This window comes from Xylocopa sonorina, chromosome 4 (genome assembly GCF_050948175.1).
Source record: "Xylocopa sonorina isolate GNS202 chromosome 4, iyXylSono1_principal, whole genome shotgun sequence".
In the NCBI taxonomy this organism is placed as follows: Eukaryota; Metazoa; Arthropoda; class Insecta; order Hymenoptera; family Apidae; genus Xylocopa; species Xylocopa sonorina.
The window spans coordinates 5243035-5265190 of NC_135196.1; the positions used below are offsets into that span (position 1 = coordinate 5243035).

At 35.9% G+C, this 22156-nt stretch overlaps 2 protein-coding genes across 4 annotated transcripts in view; one reads left to right on the plus strand and one right to left on the minus strand.

The window, feature by feature from the left end:
* The first annotated feature begins 8081 nt into the window (after positions 1–8081).
* Positions 8082–22156, plus strand: part of LOC143423111 (uncharacterized) — a 69901-nt gene continuing 55826 nt past the window's right edge. For 2 of the 3 annotated variants that reach the window (XM_076894202.1, XM_076894200.1), the window contains exon 1: positions 19128–19335. The gene's annotated coding sequence lies outside the window, so the exon portion shown is untranslated. Of the gene's footprint in view, positions 8206–19127; positions 19336–22156 lie in introns of those variants that run through there. The other variant, XM_076894201.1, reaches the window with a different exon arrangement.
* Pld (Phospholipase D) lies at positions 9079–15202 on the minus strand. The gene is made up of 15 exons (XM_076893863.1): positions 14974–15202; positions 14236–14430; positions 13744–14104; positions 13544–13664; positions 13057–13480; positions 12739–12971; positions 12109–12376; positions 11863–12025; positions 11525–11785; positions 11183–11453; positions 10856–11076; positions 10540–10776; positions 10217–10457; positions 9818–10147; positions 9079–9739 (listed from the first exon to the last, which is right to left on the minus strand). The coding sequence occupies exons 2-15, from the start codon at positions 14405–14407 to the stop codon at positions 9638–9640; spliced, it is 3405 nt and encodes a 1134-aa protein (XP_076749978.1). The 5' UTR covers positions 14408–14430; positions 14974–15202; the 3' UTR covers positions 9079–9637.

The following is a 22156-nucleotide window of genomic DNA, read 5'->3' on the forward strand; positions in this document are numbered from 1 at the left end:
TCGACGAAGAGGTGACTACGCAAGGACCCATCCCTAAAACCTTAATCCCATCCACCCTCAATTGTATCTATGTGTTCTCGGTACAGAAGGTACCGAGGACTGACTCTAGTTGTAAATTTCAAACAACCGAAATCCATAATACATTTTCCAAAATCTAACATAAATTTTAGAAATTGCAGTATGGACTTTACGATAGGGATATTAGGAAATTACATATACATATAATATTATATATAAAAATATCAATAACTAAAGTCTCTCGGCGCTCCAACGGTATCCCAACGACGATCCAGCGGCGAAAACCTAAACTTAACTTAACTTAAACTATAAGATAATTAATTACACAATTACAAATAATTACAACTTAAATCTAAGCACGTAGTCCTTAGCTTGATATCGTTTTCAAGAGCGCAATCTCTCGAAAACGTTACCAAGGAGCCAGGTCCACCCCGTGGAGGTGACTACGCAGGGACCCATCCCTATTTCCCTAATCCCATCCACCCTCCATTACATCTAAGTGTTCTCGGTACAGAAGGTACCGAGGACTGACTCTACTTGTGAATTTAAAACCGGAATCCATATTACATTCTCCAAAATCTCGCATAGATCTTAGAGATTGCAGTATGGACTTTACGCAAGGGATGACACGAAATGCCATTTTCTTATCCAAAATGAAATTTGTAAAGTGAATCTACTGACATTTTAGAAAAAGTAAAATGTTCTGCGGTACGATATTTAAGATAACTCTTAGTAAAAATGGAAATAAGATTAAGATAATTAAAGTTAAGCAAAGAAACTAATTTGAGATGAAATTCGCGGCGCGATCGAAACGAACAAGTTCCAATAAACCTGCGTTACAATTTCGCGAGAGCATTCTACCCGATGGTTCAGCACGAACCATACCCGACGCGAATCGCGAACAAGTTATGCCACGTCTTACGACGAAACAGTTGATACCACGCTCTCCCCAATGGTGAATGCGGGTACCATCAAGATCTCAGCGAGACTTAGCATTAGGACGCATTGCCCACCGACAAGAACGAACTTCGTAGACCGCCCCAAGTCGTCTTACAGCAGGCCCGAAGGCCCCAGCGACACGGGGTAGGAGCTACTCGGAACGAACCGCGATGAGCGCGTCCAATGTACTAAGCCTATACCCAAGTCGAGTACCGAACGGGCGTACCAATCGACAAGGGCTGCGAAATCTCAATGGGCACCGAAAACCACATCAGTTTGATTGAGTATCGACTATTTCGCTGCGTGACGATGGAAGACGAAGACTCGAACGAATAGAAAAGAAAAGAAAAGAAAAGAAAAGCTACGTGAAACGATTTCACGCAGTAGAAACATAGAATGCTCAAGGGAGAATGTAACGCATGTTTATCGGTACTGACTACACGCGATTGTAGAAATGGCTATTTCTCACTTCGGATAGAAAAATGGATTCCTTTACAATTTTCTTACAATTGAGTTACAATTAAATTACTTAAATCTAAGTGCTTATAACTAAGGACGCACGCATCCCACGGCGATTCAATGATGATCCAGCACGGCGATCCAATTGTGATCCAGCGTCGAATGTACAAAATACGATCAATTTTAAGATTCTCCTAATAGTTTTTCTTGATTATAATTTCAGACAATCTATTCATGTGAAACAGCTGGAAAGAATTTTGGAAAAGGTGAAACTCCAACGCTGTATTCACCGGAAATATAATTTTCTCATTTCCAAATGTAAAGGGAATAATGATACAGCTTTACGACCACAGAATACAAAATCGTTGATTAAACCCACAATGATTTCAAGCAAGTTTTTGCCCATATAGCAACTTAGTAACGCAAAAATTAAAATTAAGTCGATTTCCAATCATAAAACAATTCTCCGTCCAGAACAGACACCGCAAAGAGATAGAAATCACTAAAGATTATGCAGGATTATATTAGACGTCCCTAATTCCGACCAATGGTGTTTATAAAAAAATGATGGGAATAATCCCCAATGAACTGATTAACGCGGATCATAATTATGCTCGATTGAGATAAATTAGGAAAGCCAGGATAGAAGGGATTTAGGTTACACAGTTATAAAATTACATTATATGAATGTACAGATAAGTTCATTAAAATTAACTTAAATTATTCGCAATCCAATTTAAAGCTTCAAAGTCCTGAAAAGGACTTGACAAATTTAAATTGTACTGCAAAAGACTCGATACTAAAAGTACCACTGATTAAATTATTCTAATCTACTACAAAGTTAATGAAATAAATAAATGAAATAATGATAGCAAGTCTATGAAATTTTTCTCCAAGACAGAAGTTGTAAATCGTAATCTTTGAACTGATTCTGATACTTTTAGTATCGAGTTTACAACTATACTTATATCTACGTGCGTAGTCCTTAGCTTGATACCGTGTTCGAGAGACCGGTCTCTCGAAAACGTTACCAAGGGCCCAGGCCCACCCCGTGGAGGTGACTACGCAGGGACCCATCCCTATTTCCCTAATCCCATCCACCCTCCATTACATCTGTGTGTTCTCGGTACAGAAGGTACCGAGGACTGACTCTACTTATAAATTTCAAACAACTGAAATCCATAGTACATACTCCAAAATCTATTATAGATCTTAGAAATTGCAGTATGGACTTTTGCGAAAGGGACGACGAGAAATGCCATTATCTTACCCAAAGTGAAATTTCTAAAATGACTCTACAAACACTTTAGAAAAATTCAAGTGTTTCGCAAAAGGGAATACGGTGCGATATTCTAAACTCTACTATTTTATTGTGAATAAAATGGATACATATCTTAATAAAAATGGAAATAAAATTGAGATCAACTGAAGCTGCGAAAAGGAACTAGGTTATAGCAAAAGTGAAAATAAAATTCGCGACGCGACCGAAACGAACAAGTACCAATAAACCTGCATTACATCGTCACAAGAGCATTCTAACCCGATGGCTCTAAACATTAGGCGAACCATACCGGACGCGAATCGCGAACAAGTTATGCCACGTCTTACGTTGAAACGATCGAAACCACGCTCTCCCTGATGGTATATTCGGGTACCATCGAGATCTTAGCAAGGCTTAGCAAGTGGATGCATTGCTCTCAATGACGAACGAACCGAGTAGACCATCCGCACCGACTTACAGCAGGCCGAAGCCCCAGCGGCACGGGGTAGGAATACAACGTCGCGACTTCATCAAGAGGTACGTCCACTGTGCTAAGCCCATACCCTGATCGAGTACCCCGGGCGTATTCGACCAGAGCTGCAAAATCTCGATGGCCTCCGAAAACCACATCAGTTTGATTGAGTTTCGACTGCCTCACTGCGTGACAATGGAAGACGGAATTTCGAGTAAATAAAGAAAAAAAGAACTACGTGAAGCGATTTCACGCAGTAGAAACATAGAATGCTCCAGGGAGTTTGTAATGCAATTTCATCAGTACTGACTAAACGCGAACCGAAAGAACAATATGTTCTGTTTTTATGAGCGAGCGGTAAGGGTTTATAGAAATGGATCTCTCACTTCGGATAAGAAGATGTATTCCTTTACAATTTTATTATACATAAGGGAGTTTACATACATATATAATTATTAAAAATATCTATAACTAAAATTCTTAACCTAAACTTAACTTAACTTAAACTACAGCTTAACTAATTATACAATTAACAATCGAATTTAAAGTTAACTAACTCAACACTAGAACTACCCGCAATAAAATAATTTTAATTTCTGTCAAACAAAGTAGAATGATGGTTGAATTGAAAAGGAAAAATACTCGAAATGGAAAGCAAAAGGTAGCAAATAAAGAGTTGAATGAAAATTTTAACTGATGGAAAACTATAAATAATTTATGAAAATTACTCTAAGATTTATATAGAAAGTTACTGACAATCTACAAGTTGCAAAATGAAATCAGTTTAATTGCTTTGGTAGTTCTAGTATCGAATTTACATCTGTACTTAAGTCTACGTGCGTAGTTCTTAGCTTGATATCGTTTTCGAGAGCGCAATCTCTCGAAAACGTTACCAAGGGCCCAGGCCCACCCCGTGGAGGTGACTACGCAGGGACCCATCCCTATTTCCCTAATCCCATCCACCCTCCATTACATCCATGTGTTCTCGGTACAGAAGGTACCGAGGACTGACTCTACTTGTAAATTTCAAACAACCGGAATCCATAGTACATTCTCCAAAATCTAACATAGATTCTAGAGATTGCAGTATGGACTTTACGAAAGGGATGACGAGGAATGCCATTATCTTACCTGAAGTGATATTTGTAAAGTGACTCTACTGACACTTTAGAAAAATTAAAGTGTTCTACGGTACGATATATAAGATGATGATTGTTAGTCTTAGTAAGAATGGATACAAAAAAGTTAAGAAAAGAAACTAATCTGAAGCAAAATGAAATTCGCGACGCGAGCAAAACGAACAAGTACCAAATAAACCTGCGTTAGATTCTCGCGAGAGCATTCTAACCCGATGGCTCGACACTAGTCACTAGGCGAACCATACCCGACGCGAATCGCGAACAAGTTATGTCACGTCTTACGACGAAACAGTTGATACCACGCTCTCCCCAATGGTGAATGCGGCTACCATCAAGATCTCAGCGAGACTTAGCAGTAGGACGCATTGCCCAACGACAAGAACGAACTCCGTAGACCGCCCCAAGTCGTCTTACAGCAGGTCCGAAGACCCCAGCGACACGGGGTAGGAGCTACTCGGAACGAACCCGCGTGAGCGCGTCCAATGTACTAAGCCTATACCCAGATCGAGTACCCAACGGGCGTACCAATCGAAAAGGGCTGCAAAATCTCAATGGGCTCCGAAAACCACATCAGTTTGATTGAGTATCGACTATTTCGTTGCGTGACGATGGAAGACGAAATCTCGAACTAATAGAAAAGAAAAGAAACGAAAAGCTACGTGAATCGATTTCACGTAGTATAAACTTAGAATGCTCAAGGGAGAATGTAACGCATGCTTATCGGTACTGACTAAACGCGATTATAGAAATGGCTATTTCTCACTTCGGATAAGAGAATGGATTTCTTTACAATTTTGTTACAATTGAGTTACAATTAAATTACTTAAATCTAAGTGCTTATAACTAAGGACGCACGCATCCCACGGCGATTCAATGATGATCCAGCACGGCGATCCAATGGTGGTCCAGCGTCGAACGTAGAAATTGAAGTGAAGAAGGAAAGAAATGGATTTCCAAGCATCAAATGACGAGGACGACATAAATTTTAGGATTCTCTTAATAGCTTTCCTTGATTATAATTCGAGACAATCTGTTCACGTGAAACAGTTGGAAAGAATCTTGGAAAAGATGGAATTTTAACACTGTATTCACGGGAAATACCATTTTCTCATTTCCAAATACAAAGAGAATAGTGAAACTACTTTACGGTGACAGAATCGATGAATATAAAATCATTGATCAATCCCCACGATGATTTTAAGCGAGTTCTTGCCCATGTAGAAACTTAGAAATGCAGAAATTAAAATAAAGTAGAGATTAAGTCAATTTCTAGTTCTCAAACAATCCTCCGACGAGAAGGACGCCACGGAAAGATAGAAATTACTATAGATTACGCAGTATTGTTTTAAACCTCCCTAATTCCGACCAACGGAGTTTATAAAAAGAATAATGAGATTGATACCCAATGAACTGATTAACGTCGACATAATTATGCTCGATTGAGATAAATTAAGGAAGTCAGGATAGAAGGGATTCGGGTTACACATTTATAAAATTACATTATGTGAATGTACAGATATGTTCCTTAAAATTAACTTAAACTATTTGCAATCCAATTTAAAGCTTCAAAGTCCTGAAAAGGACTTGAGAGATTTAAATTGTACTGCAAAGGACTCGATACTAAAAGTACCAGTTATTGAATTATTCTAATCTACTGAAAAATTAAAGAAATAATAGTTGGATAATCAAATGAATAAATGAAATAATGAAAGTAAATTCATGAAATCTTTAGACAAGACAGAAGTTATAAACCGTAATCTTTTAACTAATTCTGGTACTTTTGGTATCGAGTTTACAATTATACTTATATCTACGTGCGTAGTCCTTAGCTTGATACCGTTTCCGAGAGACCGGTCTCTCGAAAACGTTACCAAGGGCCCAGGCCCACCCCGTGGAGGTGACTACGCAGGGACCCAATAATAGAACTTCACTTTCAGTATAGTTCAACACCGAATTCATTTTATAAATTAAAATAAACCATTTTAAGGTAACTATTTAGAACTAGATATACTTGAAATTAATGATAGCAAAGTTCTAATTGTTGAAATTGTAATATTTAGAATTTGAAATAATTAAAATATATTGCGAATTTGTAGGAACAATAGCACATAGACACACGTCATCCATCTCTTATAATTGTAATTAGACCCGCAAACTAGTTAAATCTTAAAATTTTTCACTCACCAACCACCAGTCCTACAACCTCAGGCGCCTCCACCAGAAACGCCTCCACCAAAAACGCCTCCACCAGAAGCACCACCACCAGAAGTGCCTCCACCAGAAGCGCCTTCACCAGAAGCGCCTCCACCAGAAGCGCCTCCACCAGAAGCGCCTCCACCAGAAGCATCACCACCAGGAGCACCTCCACCAGGAGCGGCTCCACCAAAAACGTCTTCACCAGAAGCGCCTCCACCAGAAGCGCCTCCACCAGAAGCGCCTCCACCAGAAGCGCCTCCACCAGAAGCACCTCCACCAGAAGCACCACCAACAGAAGCACCTCCACCAGTAAACTCCTTCACGTTTAGTCACAGACCCCTCCACCCAACCATAGACCCTCCCGCCTCGACGGTCAGGCACACAAAAAGCTTATTCTGCGGACTGCTCGACCTTTTATACCCACTCCCAGTCTGTACTCCCCACCCTTCATCCCGTTAACGTAATCACGTTATTATACCATAATAGCTCACAATTGATTAATTTTGATATTCTTTCTTTATGTTTATGCTCTTAGCAATATACTGCAGTAGTATATGTATTACATACGACTACTCATATATTTTACACATATTGAAGTTACATATGTATTATTCTAAATAATATTCTAATTAAGACCTATCTCTAGATTCTTAATTTCATTCATCCTTTATTACATCTATGCATTCTCTATGTGTTCTCACATATTTTCGAAATTATCGACAACCTTGCTTCGGTTGATTGATCACCCTCCACCATAGGCGATACGTTTTAGTATTACAAATGTTCGTAATTTACTAATTATATGGAAGTGATGTCACCCAACGCAAGTAACATCACAGTGCTCTTACTGTGACAAAGTTGTGTTGTCGGAAATAATATATTAATTGTTGTAGCTAATTGTTCTTTTCTTTTCGTTGCAGGTGTTGCAAGAAAGAAGATGTAGAAGAACTTTAAAAGATTAATATTCAAGGAATCTGTCCAAACAATCAAGATTGTTTTAAAATTGAATGATTAAGAAGAAAATGGAAGAACAGGGAGCAGAGAGAAAAAGTAAGTGAACAGGAAAAAAACAATAGCGCATTATATTATTAATTTCGTATCATTGTATATTACTTTTAAGCTGATTGTTATATATTCTATCATTTCCCTTGTGTTAATAATAGTAAGTTTAAAAAGCATCCTATGTATTTATAAAATATTCATTCAAATCAATTTTAATATTCGTGTTTGACAAATAATTTATTTTGTCAACTAATAGATTGACAATTCTCAACTTAATACTGAAATTTCAAACTAAATGAATATGCCGTGTGCGACATTTATCTGCACAAAAGGTTCAACATTACTTTCAATATAATTAATGGCTGATCTTAAAATATCATTAGTAATTGATATTATATATATTAAATTTAACTATGAGTTTAATACGTATATTAATTTGAACATTATTTATATTATTGTTTGAATTCATAGCCCAGGTGTTACGTATTATGACGCATGCGTGGACATATGCGCAGAAGCCTGGAACCAGTAGCGCGAAGGAAGCTTTTCGATTTCATTTGTCTCCGTGAATTCGCGCGTCGAGAACGTGTTAAACGCGTCCGTCGCGATTTCTTTGTGATCGAGTACTGTGATTTGAGTGATGAAGTGCCTCAAGAAAGAAGAATCTTCCAGTACTAGCTGCCGACTTCCTGTTTACGGGAAAATAACTTGAGAAACAGGTAAGTTTCTATAATATTTTTGACATGGCAAATACGCCACGCGATGCTCATGCGTCGAATTCAAAGGCAAATCTTAATGGTGGTTTTCTGAATCGAATTTAATAACTTATACTTGTATTTATGGCTGTACGATGTAAAATATTTATTACTTCAACTTCAGTTTATTAAATCTTCGACTTTATATAAACATTCTTCAAAATTTCGTTTGAAGGTAATGACTGTATGTGTGTGACTGGTAATGGCGTATTTGTTACTTCTCTTTTAATATCATTAGATATTTGATGCTTTATTGGATTCTGTTACTTCTGTGTAAGATGAATCTCGCAATTTTTACATTAGTGAAATGTTTCGATCGTATTATTTTACATTTTCCGCGTAGAGGACGCTTAGATCATTGTCAATGTGTACATTTTGTTCGTGTGATATGTACATACGCATTGAGAACTAGCGTATACACAAGAGATGTGCGTTTTGTTATGAGTCGTGTTCTACATCATATGAAGATGTGAAATGTTTTTGCGCATTCTAGCAATCTTGTCTTTAATTTTCCCGTGTATACGCATTTAGCTATCAGTTCTGCAATCGCTATTGACAACACGGATAGTATCGTCTTTCAGTTACTCTTTGTAGGACTCTAACGAGAATCACCGTGTAAAATATATTACAGTATTCACGTTTGAGTTGTGTGAAAAATTCATTTCTACACCGAATAAGTGTATCAAAGGTATAAACAAGAAAGATAGTGAAATTAATAAGGCGTGATAGTATATCATTTTTATTTCATACATCGTTCAGTGCAAAAATAAATAGCATTAAAAAATAAGATTTATAATATAAAAATCTATGCTGTTAAAAGGCACATTTTGTTTAAATATTGTTATACTCGTTTTTGTCTAGTATAAAAGACGTTTGAGCACATTAAATGGTTGATAAAATAAACAGTAATTAAGATTAATATTAATATGACGATAACATATTACATTCTTTCTGAAAGAGGTAGATTCTATGGAATGTTAGAGTATAATTTTATGATCCATTTAGAATGTATCATTAATAGTTTAAATATCTCTTTAATTCAAAGTATCATTAATGTATAATTTATTAGTTTTATACTGTTAAGTAGCTGTCAAACACTACCTTGATTAATATCGTCAATGAACTACAACTACAATATAAATGCAAACAATATTCATTATATACAATTTAACATTAAATTTCATACGTAGATTCATATTATTGCTATGTGTCTTTTTTTCTTAGTAAAAACAATTTAGAGCTGCCTAGTTTTAGTACAATTTTGTTTAATCACAAACATGGAATGGTCATTCGTCTTTGGTCAATGAAAAACATTTAAGATCATATTATTTTCAATTCTAAAAGTTATTAAAACTACTGATTGAAGTTTTCTTAATATTGACCGTAAGACATCAATTTATATCCATAATGCTGTTGGCATCATTCCTTCTACTGTACCAGCAGCTGGTTTCAGATCCTCGTTACATAAAAAGTTCAGTGGCATATTTACCAAATGACCCTAAAATAAATGTTAAAAATTAAAAAAGATAAAATTTGTTAAAATAATATTTATTAATATTCACTGAATTATAAGTACCTTAATCTGTTCAACCATTTCCTGGGCTAAATGTGGATCCGATTCACAAAGTGGTTTCTCATCTTGATACTGTTTCAATATTGAAAAATTGACCGTTTTATCTGTCGGAATACAGTGAAATACTTCTTCATAAATTTCTGTGTTTCGATTACTCCTCGCACGCCATATATCTCTGTAGAATGACTTTTTAATTATATCAGTTATATCTATATCTTCATTCGTCTTGAACAATCCCAAGTGCTCAGAAATTAATTGTTTTCGCAATGACCCTGCAAATTTGCCGCAAGGGAATGGTATATCATTCATTCTTCCATCTTCGTATTCTTGATCCTATAATTATGGAATAATTGATTTTTAAATAATGAAAAAATATTATATCTAATTATTAATGATGCTTACATGAATTATTACTGCAATTTCACTGTCTCTAGTTGCTATCATACTTCTGTCGTTAATATTAGCAGACCCACATATGACCGTACTATCATCTGCAATTAATAGCTTGCTATGAACATAAATTAATTCTGTCACTAATGTGCCATTTAACATTGCATGTGTTCTTAACCCATGGAATGTGATATACTCGCTAGGATCTTCTATGCCTGCTTCAATCAGTCTGTTTAGGATAGCATCTTTACCCCTATTGTAATCAAAATGCTTCTGATTTTCCAAATCAACTATATATTCGTTTGTTCTTGTAAATAGAGGTCGAGAATTTTTACCTTGATATAGAAGCATAATTCCAATGCGTTATGGCATGTAAAGCAGTGCCAGTTGGGCTTCCAACTTCGCCCTCGAAACCTGGTAATAAAGGCATTATTACAAATACTCTAAAGACTGCCCCTTCACGGTGTGCTCTTAAAATTCGTTTTACTAAAGTTTCTCCTATACGATTTTTTACTGCTTTTCGATCCACGGATGCAAGAGTTATAAAGAATTGATTCTCTATATAAATGTATCTGAAGTAATGAAAAAGATACATTAGGAATGCCTTATACATAAATACGTATTTTGTATATTAATCGAAATTAATTTTACCTCTCCGCTTTACTAATGGCTTCAATGTATGCCTCTTGTATACTTCGTTCTAAAGTTTCTGAATCAAGAAAACCAGCTGACCAAGAGCTAACTGATCTTAGTACTTGGCACTTAACATTATGCATTGCGGATTCCTTTATAAATGGTGCAGAACTACTGCATTCTCTGTAGGATTTTGGAAGCAAAAATGGATAGCATGAACTTAATTTCGCTTTTTCCATCTGCAAATACATAATGTACAAGTATCAACTTAAAATGTATAAAATCTATATTTGACTATCTTTTTAGTGTCATTTTATTTCAAATAGCATATTAGCAAATAATTACCTTGATCGCATTCCAACGTTGAATAAAGTGTCTAGCAACATCTCTGGCTGATGCACCTTGTACCATAACTCCTATATCGTGCCATGGCATTCTAGGAGTTGTGCTCCTATCTACTAAGTCCTGATAGGGTTTTTCGAGATCATTAAAATCTTTAACAATAAAATTCACATAATCTTTTCCTAGCCATAATTTACCAGAGTAGTCTGAAAATACATCTTCTATGCTATAGCTCATTGGTGCAATACTTTCATCTTGAGTTTCCTCTGTATCACTGAAAATATTAGTCACTCTTTAATAATACGTACATGTTCTAGTCTGTGCCTTATCAAAAAATGAGCTTACTTATCCATTGCATCCTCTTCGTCATTACTTTCTTCATGTGGATTATATACCATATTAATCAACTCTTGCCGTTTCAATTTGATATTTTGTTTTACTTTGTCCATGGTATTTTTTGCCATTCCAAATAAATTTTTACGTTCTGTGTTTGGAGTATCGCATTTCATGGTATCTGGTGATTCTTCTATTGGTTGCATTAGTAATAGATCTCCAGGATTTAATTGTGGCAACGACAATGGTGTTGCTTTATTGCTCATTATTGGTCTAGAAAATGAAAAATTTAGTTTTTATATTTTTTTAAATTTTAAATAAAATGTTTGAGAACAATGAAACAAACTTACAACACAGGTAGAAATTTTGTAGTAGCCATTACAACTGTATTAGTTGCAATAGCCAGTGGTAGTAAGACGTGTTTATCAGCAGCAACATTTGACACCTTCTTACTACTTGTATTGGTACATTTACCTTTAGATGGAATATAAATACTAGAATGATGAATGCTGCCTGTAATATAAATTGATTGCTTCATTATTAAGAGTATCAGAATTAATAATAATTAAAAATACTTTATTTGGAACTTTATGTACCTAAGTCTATTAATCTGTGTTCATTATTGTCCCATCGACCGTAACATAGATCGATACCCCCAAGAAAAGCTAAGCTTTGATCGACAACCACAATTTTCTCGTGATGCGCCCAAAGTAAGACTCCTACTTTTGTATGATCTGGATGTCGTAATACTTTTATATTTTCGGGGCATTTCTCAACTAGTCGTTGTTTGCTATAAAAACTGTTTATACCCAGTGCAAGTTGTACTTCTTTATAGATCATTATAAATACTTTAACTCCTTCAAACTAAACAGAGAATTGATTGTTAGAATAATATACTTAATGTCACTAAAGAAAGGGGACATTTTGTGGATTGTTTGATGTGCATTTGAGATTGATATATTAATGTGCAAATTATTCAAAAGAATTCCTATTTCACACTTGGCATAATTACACTCACATTGTAATCATTATATATAAAAATACTTAATTATACTTATGATATTTTATTTATCTATTTTAATCCTAAATCTAGTATTTTCATAATTGAATAAAAGTTATATTATTCTTACCAAAAATTCCTTTCTGCCAGCATTAATAAAATAAAAATAATTGTATAAAATCGTATGATGAATATTTAATAAAAATTAATAATTGGTAATACTTACAGCTTTTCGTTGCAAGATATTATCTAATCGCCAATAATCGTTATTGGCTGGCCTTTTCATATAAATCTCAGGTGACAACCACCAATCTGCAATAAAAATTTCTTCTTTGGCATTTTCTAATGCATCCGCAACAGCAGACATATAACTTGATCCATCAACGAACCACGTGGCAAGAATAGATGACCGATAAGGGACAAATGAATTGTGTGGATTTGATCGTATAAAATCGCGACCTGGAAAAGATATAATTCTTAAGTATCAAAAGTTGCAAAGCTAGTTAAATACACGTTAGATTTGTCTCTATACATGTCCACTTACCTTCCTTGTTACTAATGTCTAGCATAAAATCCACCCATTCCTTAGCTTTTCTTTTTGTCCAACATTTAAGTACTATGTGTCTGCTAAGATTCATTATTTGTATTCCGTTTCTGTAACCTGTAGCATATATGCCAAAATTGACTCCAAAACCACTATCCATTAGAATTATCGATTTTATGCTGCTGTCCTTGGGCCTAATATAGGCAATGAAAGTATCTTTAACGATAAGATGTCTGGATTGCCATTTTCCACATAGTGATGTGCAAAAATGATTACATCTAATACAACATATGCCTTCGAGCAGGCCACAAAAATTACAATTACTCCTAGAGCCTGAACCAGTTCGTTTTAGCACCATCCCTTCTTTACCTTTCATTCCCAAATCGGCTATGAACGATAAATAAGAGACTTCTAAAAAATTGATCTGAAAATGTTTTATAGAGTTAGTATATATCATACATGCAAATAATGGTAAGTGTTAACTTACTGTTTCTGGATGGTGCAAATAAATGTTTATTTTTAATAGATTTCTCAGATAGTCCTCTAATACTTTTTTTCTATGATCTAAATGCTCATATGGTACAAGAACATCAGGCTTGTTTGGAAATCTGGAAGAAATATTCATATTACTTCATAGTCATTGTAAACTTTAATTTTTATACATATATTTGGTAGTAACTTTCGTACCTTGGTAATGCCCCTCTGCGACCCTTTTTTTCATTTGTATCTCCTAAACTCTTCAAACTGATTCTCCTTTCCTTGTGACTCTTTGTTGGAAAAGGTATATCCAAGCTAGCACGATATATTTTCAATTGATTATGTAAATACTGGATATGTTTGTATCGTTTTTTAATCATCCAAGTAAATGGGCCATGCCTAAATTCTATGGTGTACAAGTTTGGATTCAAGGGATGTGTTGTTACACTACGTTCAGTATCTATGATGTTCACATATACCTCCTCGCCAGGAATGAACACATTGTAATGTTGACTTTTAAGGTTTTTTGGGAAGTTGTGTATAGCAGAGAAAGGTATCACACCAGAACATTCTATTATAAATAAAGAGACATAACATATATACATAAACATCTTATTAATATGGGTAACAGGATAAAAAGTTAGTTAAAGTAATAGGAAATACAGAAATGGCAAAGAAAATTTCTAAATCATATACTCTTACCTGGATTGTCAACATCTTCCTTACACTCAGCATTTGTTGTGTCACCATTGTCGTTAGTAATTTCTAACGAATCAGGTACACCTAATGCATCGTCAAATTCAGAGTCATGAGAAACTAAATGATCTATAATACAAGTCACAGTGTTTCTATCGTTTGACATTGTTGCAGACATGTTAGAAAATGATCAATAAATAACTGAATGCATTTAGTTAAGTCAAAATATGTTCAGAATGTGTATAGTAGTATTTTATGATACACAAATGTTCTATCGTTTTCAACTCGAAGAAACTTACACATTATACTTCTCTTTCATTACAAATTTATTTAGACATACACAAATTATTATTTACACAGACACAAGTAACACAAACAACATTAAGAACCTTTTAAAAGCCGAAAGCAAATAAAAATATGTCACTGACATTAGTGGATAACAATATAGTTGAATTGAAGAGGTGTTATGACAAAGAAATCATGAATTTTCCTGACTCAGAAAATGATCTAACGTTCAAGGGTGGGGTTACAGAATGTTGACTGTAAATCCAATTAAATGTAATTCACCATAACGAGACTAGAATGAATTGTTGCGGATATATTCGTCTCGTGGTATACGTCAGCGTCCGTCACCAGATTATTATGTCCACCGTGTCGAATTTATAACCATCACTGATGCAGCTATTAATATAAAATGCGAATATAAACTTAGCGTAAAACGTGCACAACATTATAAAAGGATACGAATTATTTATGTTGTAAATGTCACATGTCATACTGGTAAGGTTATAAATATTAACAGGACTTTTTCCGTAAACAGCTTTAAGATAGTGTGTTTCACATCGTAGCGCAACAGTATGATATAGGTGCTTTAGATAATTTCATTATCGCAAGAAGTTTCGATTGCAGGTGATTATATGTGCGATTTCATCGCTGTTCATTATATGACAGCTCAGACGACTTATACATATTTGTTGTCCATCGTAGATTAGAATAATCTAAAGAATCTACCGGTACAGTAGAAATTTTGCGTGTAAAATATATACAAAATTCTACCTTTCTTCATATAATAATTTCATATATGATAGTTGAAAAATAGAAAGAATCAGATTTACATGTTCGATGCCTTAAAATTTGATGTTATATTGAAATTTAAATGATCCATGTAGGATCATTCTGTTTTACCAACGAGGATAGAAGATGTATAGAAGCATCGATCTTTATCTAATTTTCTTTCATTTATGACTAAACGATCACTTTTATTGTAACAATTGAGAATTTTCTTTGTCACTTTCTTTATAAGTGATCCCTTTTTATCTGCCATTTACGTGTTCACTTATAAATAAGGATTTACAATTAATAGACACGTCATTCTTTTCGTTGTGATGTTAAAGGAAAATGATGAGTATACATCATGTTTCAGTAAAAATTGTTTGCTTCTTTAATAGATTAAATTTAGCTGCAAATATAGATATTGCATATTCATTTATTGCGATTAATTCGCTATGCGAATGTAATATCAATTCAAAATGGAATAGGGAAACATAAGTAACTATAAAGTACTAGTATAATCTGTCCTTGACTATTATCGATTAATTACTAACATTTAAGCTATTACTTCTTAGAAAAGAAGTTCAAACAGCATTGAAAGAACGTTCTTGAGAACAAGATACATAAAGAATATGTGTATATGACTATTATCGCAATGTCTTATCAATGATTTCTTGTTATTGATATGTATCAGCATATAAAGACGTGTTAATATACAAAAAAAAAATAGCATACAAAGTTGTCAATAATAAAAATCAATTAATTACGTGTGATGATTTTACATGTTTTTGTAAAGTGCATGCGATTTTGTTCTACTGAAATTCATGAAGAAGAGTTTAAGTCGATACATCATTGAAAGCGTAAAAACATACATCGCGCAATAAACATTTAAACATTGTTATTGTTATCGCAAACAATTAAGCGCGTTTAATGTATGCATGCCGTATGCGACGAGCACAAAGAAAAGTGGAACACATTATAAAAGGGTTCGAGGTAACCTCATTCTACGTTAGTACTATTTATTCGTTGCGTTTACAATTCAAGAACTCGATATTTCCTTCTATTATGGAGTGCGCGCAGGAAGCGCGCGGACATACGATTATTAAGAGGGGTAATTGTTCGGTTTTGCGATCTACTTTCGAATTGGAACGCAAACGATCGATTTTGTTCCTGGATTAGAATGTCAAGGGAAAGCGACGTAATGCACGCGTAATGCAATGTTAAACCAAAAGAAACAACAATTTTCATTCTCCTTTTCGAGGAATTATTAATGTTTCTAACTTTATTTTACTGTAAGTGGAGTTTTCTTTGATAGTACGAATCTATTAAGTACAAAAACTTTGCAAGAACGTACTATTTGTCTATCAACGCGATAACTGTTAAAAAACTTGAGCTCTAGAGCTTTGCGTATCGGTTCTCCAGATGATGTTGTTTAGGACTCGATCAGAATTGAATTTGGGTCAAATTGATCTAAGAGATAAGATGATACAATATTGGTTATGTTTAACGATCAAATTTTGTTTTTCGTTTTCTACTGAGTATTCAGAATTGTATAATTTTTGTGGAATGTACGTGAGTCACTGTTACTACAAAAATGCAGTTCATTGTTTTTACTATACATCAAGTATACGTGTACCTACGTTCTACCTAAATTCTAAATTAATATTCAATACTTTTAATAATAATGTTAATATTTTATTTATGAGAAAGAAAAACTGTATTTAATTATTGCTAGTCACTTTATTCTAAAACAAGGAACCAAGAATTGTCACAAATACTTTAGTTAATGGATAGTAATAAAATACACCAATACAATGAATAAAATAGGATTTTATTGCATTGTTCATGGTACTAGTACAACCTGTAGAAATAAAATAAAATAATAGCAGATGATTATAGTAATAATAGTAGACGATTTCTATTTCTTATCGAGTTAAATCTTACTTTTATATCTACGGTCACCAGTATGTGAATTTATGATTAATAATTTGATACATGCCATTGCTCCAAGGGATAAGGAAATCATTAGGCTTGACTATTTCAGACAATTGATTAAAGATTAGTGACTGTGCTCCAAATGACGAAATTTTTTTTAGTGACAGTTTTGCTTATGTAATACGAGCAGATTTCAAAATAGTAAGGGGTAGAAAGGTTTCAGTAATGTTCTAGAACAATTTCTCGTGTAGCAGTTAGGAATACAGATTGGCATTTATAATAAAACGATGTTTGCAACAGCGTCTTAAATGGATCACATATGTAAAATACTTTGTAAGTTATGCCGATGGAGTCATTAATGTCACTGAATGAAGACATATGCGAATGACATTCTAGATCACCGATTATGTAAAACTATTTGCCCATCTGGTTAGGAAAAACTGTCCTACGTTCTGTAAAAATTGAAAAAGGTGTTGCAAGCGTTTTCTGATATATTAACTTTTACTGATTGTAAAGTTGAGAACCATTCCAATATCAATAATCTTTTAGCGATTTAACTAAAATTTGAACTTCCTGGATTTCACTATAGATACCTATAAATACACGAAATTCGATGAATTCTGTTTTATTTCTTTCATCGAATTTTTATCCTTCTCGTGGAATTCTTTTGTGATACTTTCTCTTTTTTTTATATGCAAGCCTTTGGTATAAACGATGGAGAAAAATAAATTCCACGGAGAAGTGAAAGAAATTGATGTCAATTGTCAAGGTTATTATAATTTATTTATATTCGCATAAAATATCAGAAAATAAATTACGATATCGAATGGTTTGCAAGGCATATTCATCATTTAATGTTTATTCAGAATAATATTATCTAAAATAATGAAAGAAACATACGTACATCGCACTTGTTTCACTGGTATTCTAGTCACATTAAAAATACAGACAAACTGGTAACATATGCTCAAAGCAAGCCTCATTATCCCTCAAAGACAAAGGAGCCTTCGACATCGAAAGAAGCGATCTAATTAAGTCATCACGTTTTCAATATGCTTCATCTTCGCTACGACAAAGCACTATTTACAAAAACACTAGTTCATCTGCAGCGAGAAGAGAGAAACAAGAATACTACAGAGTCTCAACACGCATCGTTCCGCGTAACAACTTCATCAGCTTCTCGTCCCGACCAGCAGCCAACGAAAGTAACCTCCGCGAGCATCCGAAAGCTCGCGTCTCGCGAGGAGCATCCGGTCGAGCAACTCTCAATTTCGTTCTCCTTCAGCGGTGACCCGGTAGTCGAGGTGCTGGTCCATAATCGAGCACACCCACCAGCGTGCACGTAGGTTCGTCTATACGTATTCACGGATCGCAGGAAGTCACGCATATCAAAGTAGCTATCAGTCAGTAAGAGGAACTAGGCGACGTGTCCGTGGGAGGGGATGCTTTCGACGGTACCTGTCGGGTAGGGGTAGCGTGTACCACGCAGAGGGAGAAAAGAGAGTGAGAGAGCGAGAGAGAGAGAGAGCGAACAGCAACTATGCTGGGTGATGTGGCGATGGTGGTGGTGCCGGCGGTGGTGGTGGCGTCGAGTCGGGCGAAAGGGAAAATGGTCGGGCGAACACTTTTTTTCTCCCCCATTTAGAGGCTGGTTTTTTGACACGGCGGTCGTTCGATCGACTTCCATTTGTCTCCGAGCATTCCGTCGACGAACGTGTCCCGTGTACACACGCGCTGCGAACGCAGTGCATAACCGAATATCTCGCGAAGATGCGTGACGATCGTTATTCCCATCCGACCTGATCGAGTCGCGTGCACCCTAAATCGTTCCAGTTGCTCTCAAGTGAACCCCGAGGGACTTAGCCCAACCCCCTTCCTACGACCCCTCGTTCCTTTCGACGAACGGTACGCCAGTTGATAGTTACCGATCCGTCTCGGAGTTCGGCGACAGCCTGAGTTTCACTGGTGAACGTTCACGTCGTGATCACTGTGATTGATACCAGCGATCTGTGCACGGAACCAAACGAGGGTACCTCTCCGGGAGCGTGCGTGGGAGGACTCGCGGCTGGCCAGGTGAACTGAAATGAGACATTGGATCGGGTCTGTCTAAGAAGCTGCAAGGTGAGTGCGATTCAAGTGCGACCGGAACATCCGGCTCTTTTGTTTCGCTCTGGGAAAATCGTGAGTCGTTTGCGCGAACGAAACCCGTCAAGGTCGTCGTCGCGGCGAACGGATGGAAAAACGATGCGGCTGGATTGCGTTCTATTTTTTTTCTTTTCTTTCGCTTTCGATGTCCCGTTCGGTCTCGCGATTCTTCTTTACGCGTTCGAAACGATCCTCGAGTTTGACGGACGATGGAATAAGGCGCATTGGGTGAGAGTCCTTAAGCCACTTGTGCAACCGGTTGGTACCGGCGTGATCGATGATTAGGTCGTTTTCAAACATACGGTTTTTCGTTACGGTATTCGACGTTCGCAGTGGGGAAACTAAGGATTCGAGTGTGTCTGAGAGTAAAATCATTGCGAATTTTGTGGTCGCTGTTAGTTTTCTTCTTGCTGGCTGTTGTGAGATAGTTGAAGTTCTTGCAGGATGTTTTGTGTAGTTTACAGGGCTCCAGAGACATTCCAATTTATTTATATCAACTGATTTGCAAGTGGTTTCATCGGATTACAGTATTATTTTCCGGTGGATGTCTAAAATTTCATTGGAACGATTAAATTAATAGTGGTAACAGGACGGAGCCGCGTGTATTCGCGAATCAGACATTCGAGAAGAACACGCGATAATTTTCTCTTCAAATGATCGCTCGCATACCACGAATCGTCCGAGTGAAGGAAAGACAAAGTCGTTGATGTGTCAATTAGCAAATTTTCTACGAATCGTTAGAACGGAAACCACACGGGGAAACCCGTTTCAATGATAAATAGTTGGCTGGCAAAAAGGTCGGTCAGAGCCTCGGAGTCGTTGGTTCCGCGATCGCCACGGGAACCGGCTGGAGTTGCAGAATATTAACCGAGCGGCCGCAGAATTAACTGACCGTTGCCTGTAACTGGGTAGTCCACTTTCACGCGCGCAAACTTCCAGATGTTCCCTCCGTTTCTTACGTAAAAGTCAGTTGTCCGAGCGAGCCGTGCCGAAATGATTTTTTCTCAGCCGACGAGGACCCAACGGTCTGCCTTTCGATTCGGTCACGAGGCCTCAAATCGAGCAACAACGCCAGAAAATTGGGCTCGAGATCAACGATGAAAGCAGCCAGGAAGTTTAGAGAAATTCGTTTTCTTGCTCTCTTTTTTTCCCCATTATTTTTATTTGAAGTGATTCGAATATATCGCATCACCAGTTTACTTACAGTTGGAAAAGTAATTGAGAGAATTACTTTAGAGTATAACGATTCAGAGTTTTTAATTAATTCTGAATATCATGCTACGAGTGAAAATACTGTAACACCAGTTGTTACGTATTCTTATTTCTAAAAAGAATTATAAAAAGTAATTCGTTTCACGATATCCGTTAATTTTAATAAAGAGTGTGGACTGGTTCTTTTTTATACAATTCTGAAGGAATTAGTCCACTTAGAAATGAAACAGAGTGAAGTGACTTCAACACAGGTATGCTTGGCTCTGAACTATGTTACTAGACTTTGAAAAAATTATATTATGTTATGTTATAACATTCGTACGTTGTAATGAAAGATATGTATTAATCCCGTTTTGTATTTTGTAAGAAGTTTGTTCCCTGAGAAACAAGTCCGCGAGATTTCAATACTTAATGGTTCTATTTAAACCCGAGCCAACAGAAACGTTGTTGTGCCATATGTAATACATTCCTCGTGTACTATTGTTCGTAGCATATTGTTTTCACGGCACAACCTTCATGGATTAACTCTGCTGTGCAAAATAAGTGAACAGAAATTTCAAATCGATAATATTTTGCATTTAATACAGAAGTGGAGTATTCATTTCAATTGATTGGCTCCATTTCTACAGGAGAACCAATTATGGTCATGTCATGAATTCTTGATTCTTGCAATCCGATTCCATTTGATTTTGTAATAATATAATATAAATATTTACAACCAAACTCTTAAATTTTCTGTTTTCTCAAACGACGATAATTTATTTAAACCAAAGAATTGATCCAATCTCTACACAGAGTACTAAAGAATGATAATTCGTAAGGACATCCGGTGTCGTCGTCTGTTTCAAACGCGGATTTAATTTTTTTACGAGAAATTCATTCTCTATTGAGAGTAGATTTTCTACGGAATATGCTTCACAATTGCAGGCACAACCTGATACGTGCAGTCGCATGCACCGTTGCAGAGAATTTACTTTCGATCGCCGGGTAACCGTTCCGTGCGCACGAACGATCGTGGAAAGCAACACTGCTCTCTTGAATGCGTTTTCAGCCGGCGATCCTAATGCACTGCTAACGAATTAATGGATTCGCTTCTTTCTACGACGGCGAACTTGCATTCGATCATCGATAGAAACGATACGTAAATCAGCACGTGAATTGGATTCTTGTTACGATTTGTCAAAGCACTTTTAGAGTCTCTCCATTTTATTAACGTATAAGGTATCGGAGATATTTATCGTATCATTCGTTCATCGATACATCTACTTATTTTGGAAGCATACAAACATTGACCAATTCATTTTAGTTAAGATCGCAAATGTTTTCGAAACGATTATATTTTCACTGAAAAACATCCAGTCTTCTTTTGCGATTTTGTTGATCTTGGAGGTAGAGAATTAAATTATTCAATGGTGAAAATAAAGATTGCAAACAGTTGATCTTGATAATAGTTTGATGTGTTCGTCTTCACAATTATTAACTAAGGGATGCTAGCTTCAGAAATGCTTTTCAAAGTTGCGAAACTCGGAGGCTTTATCATTTTCAAATGGTCCTCTAACTGCGCGGAAAAATGTGAAAATTTAAG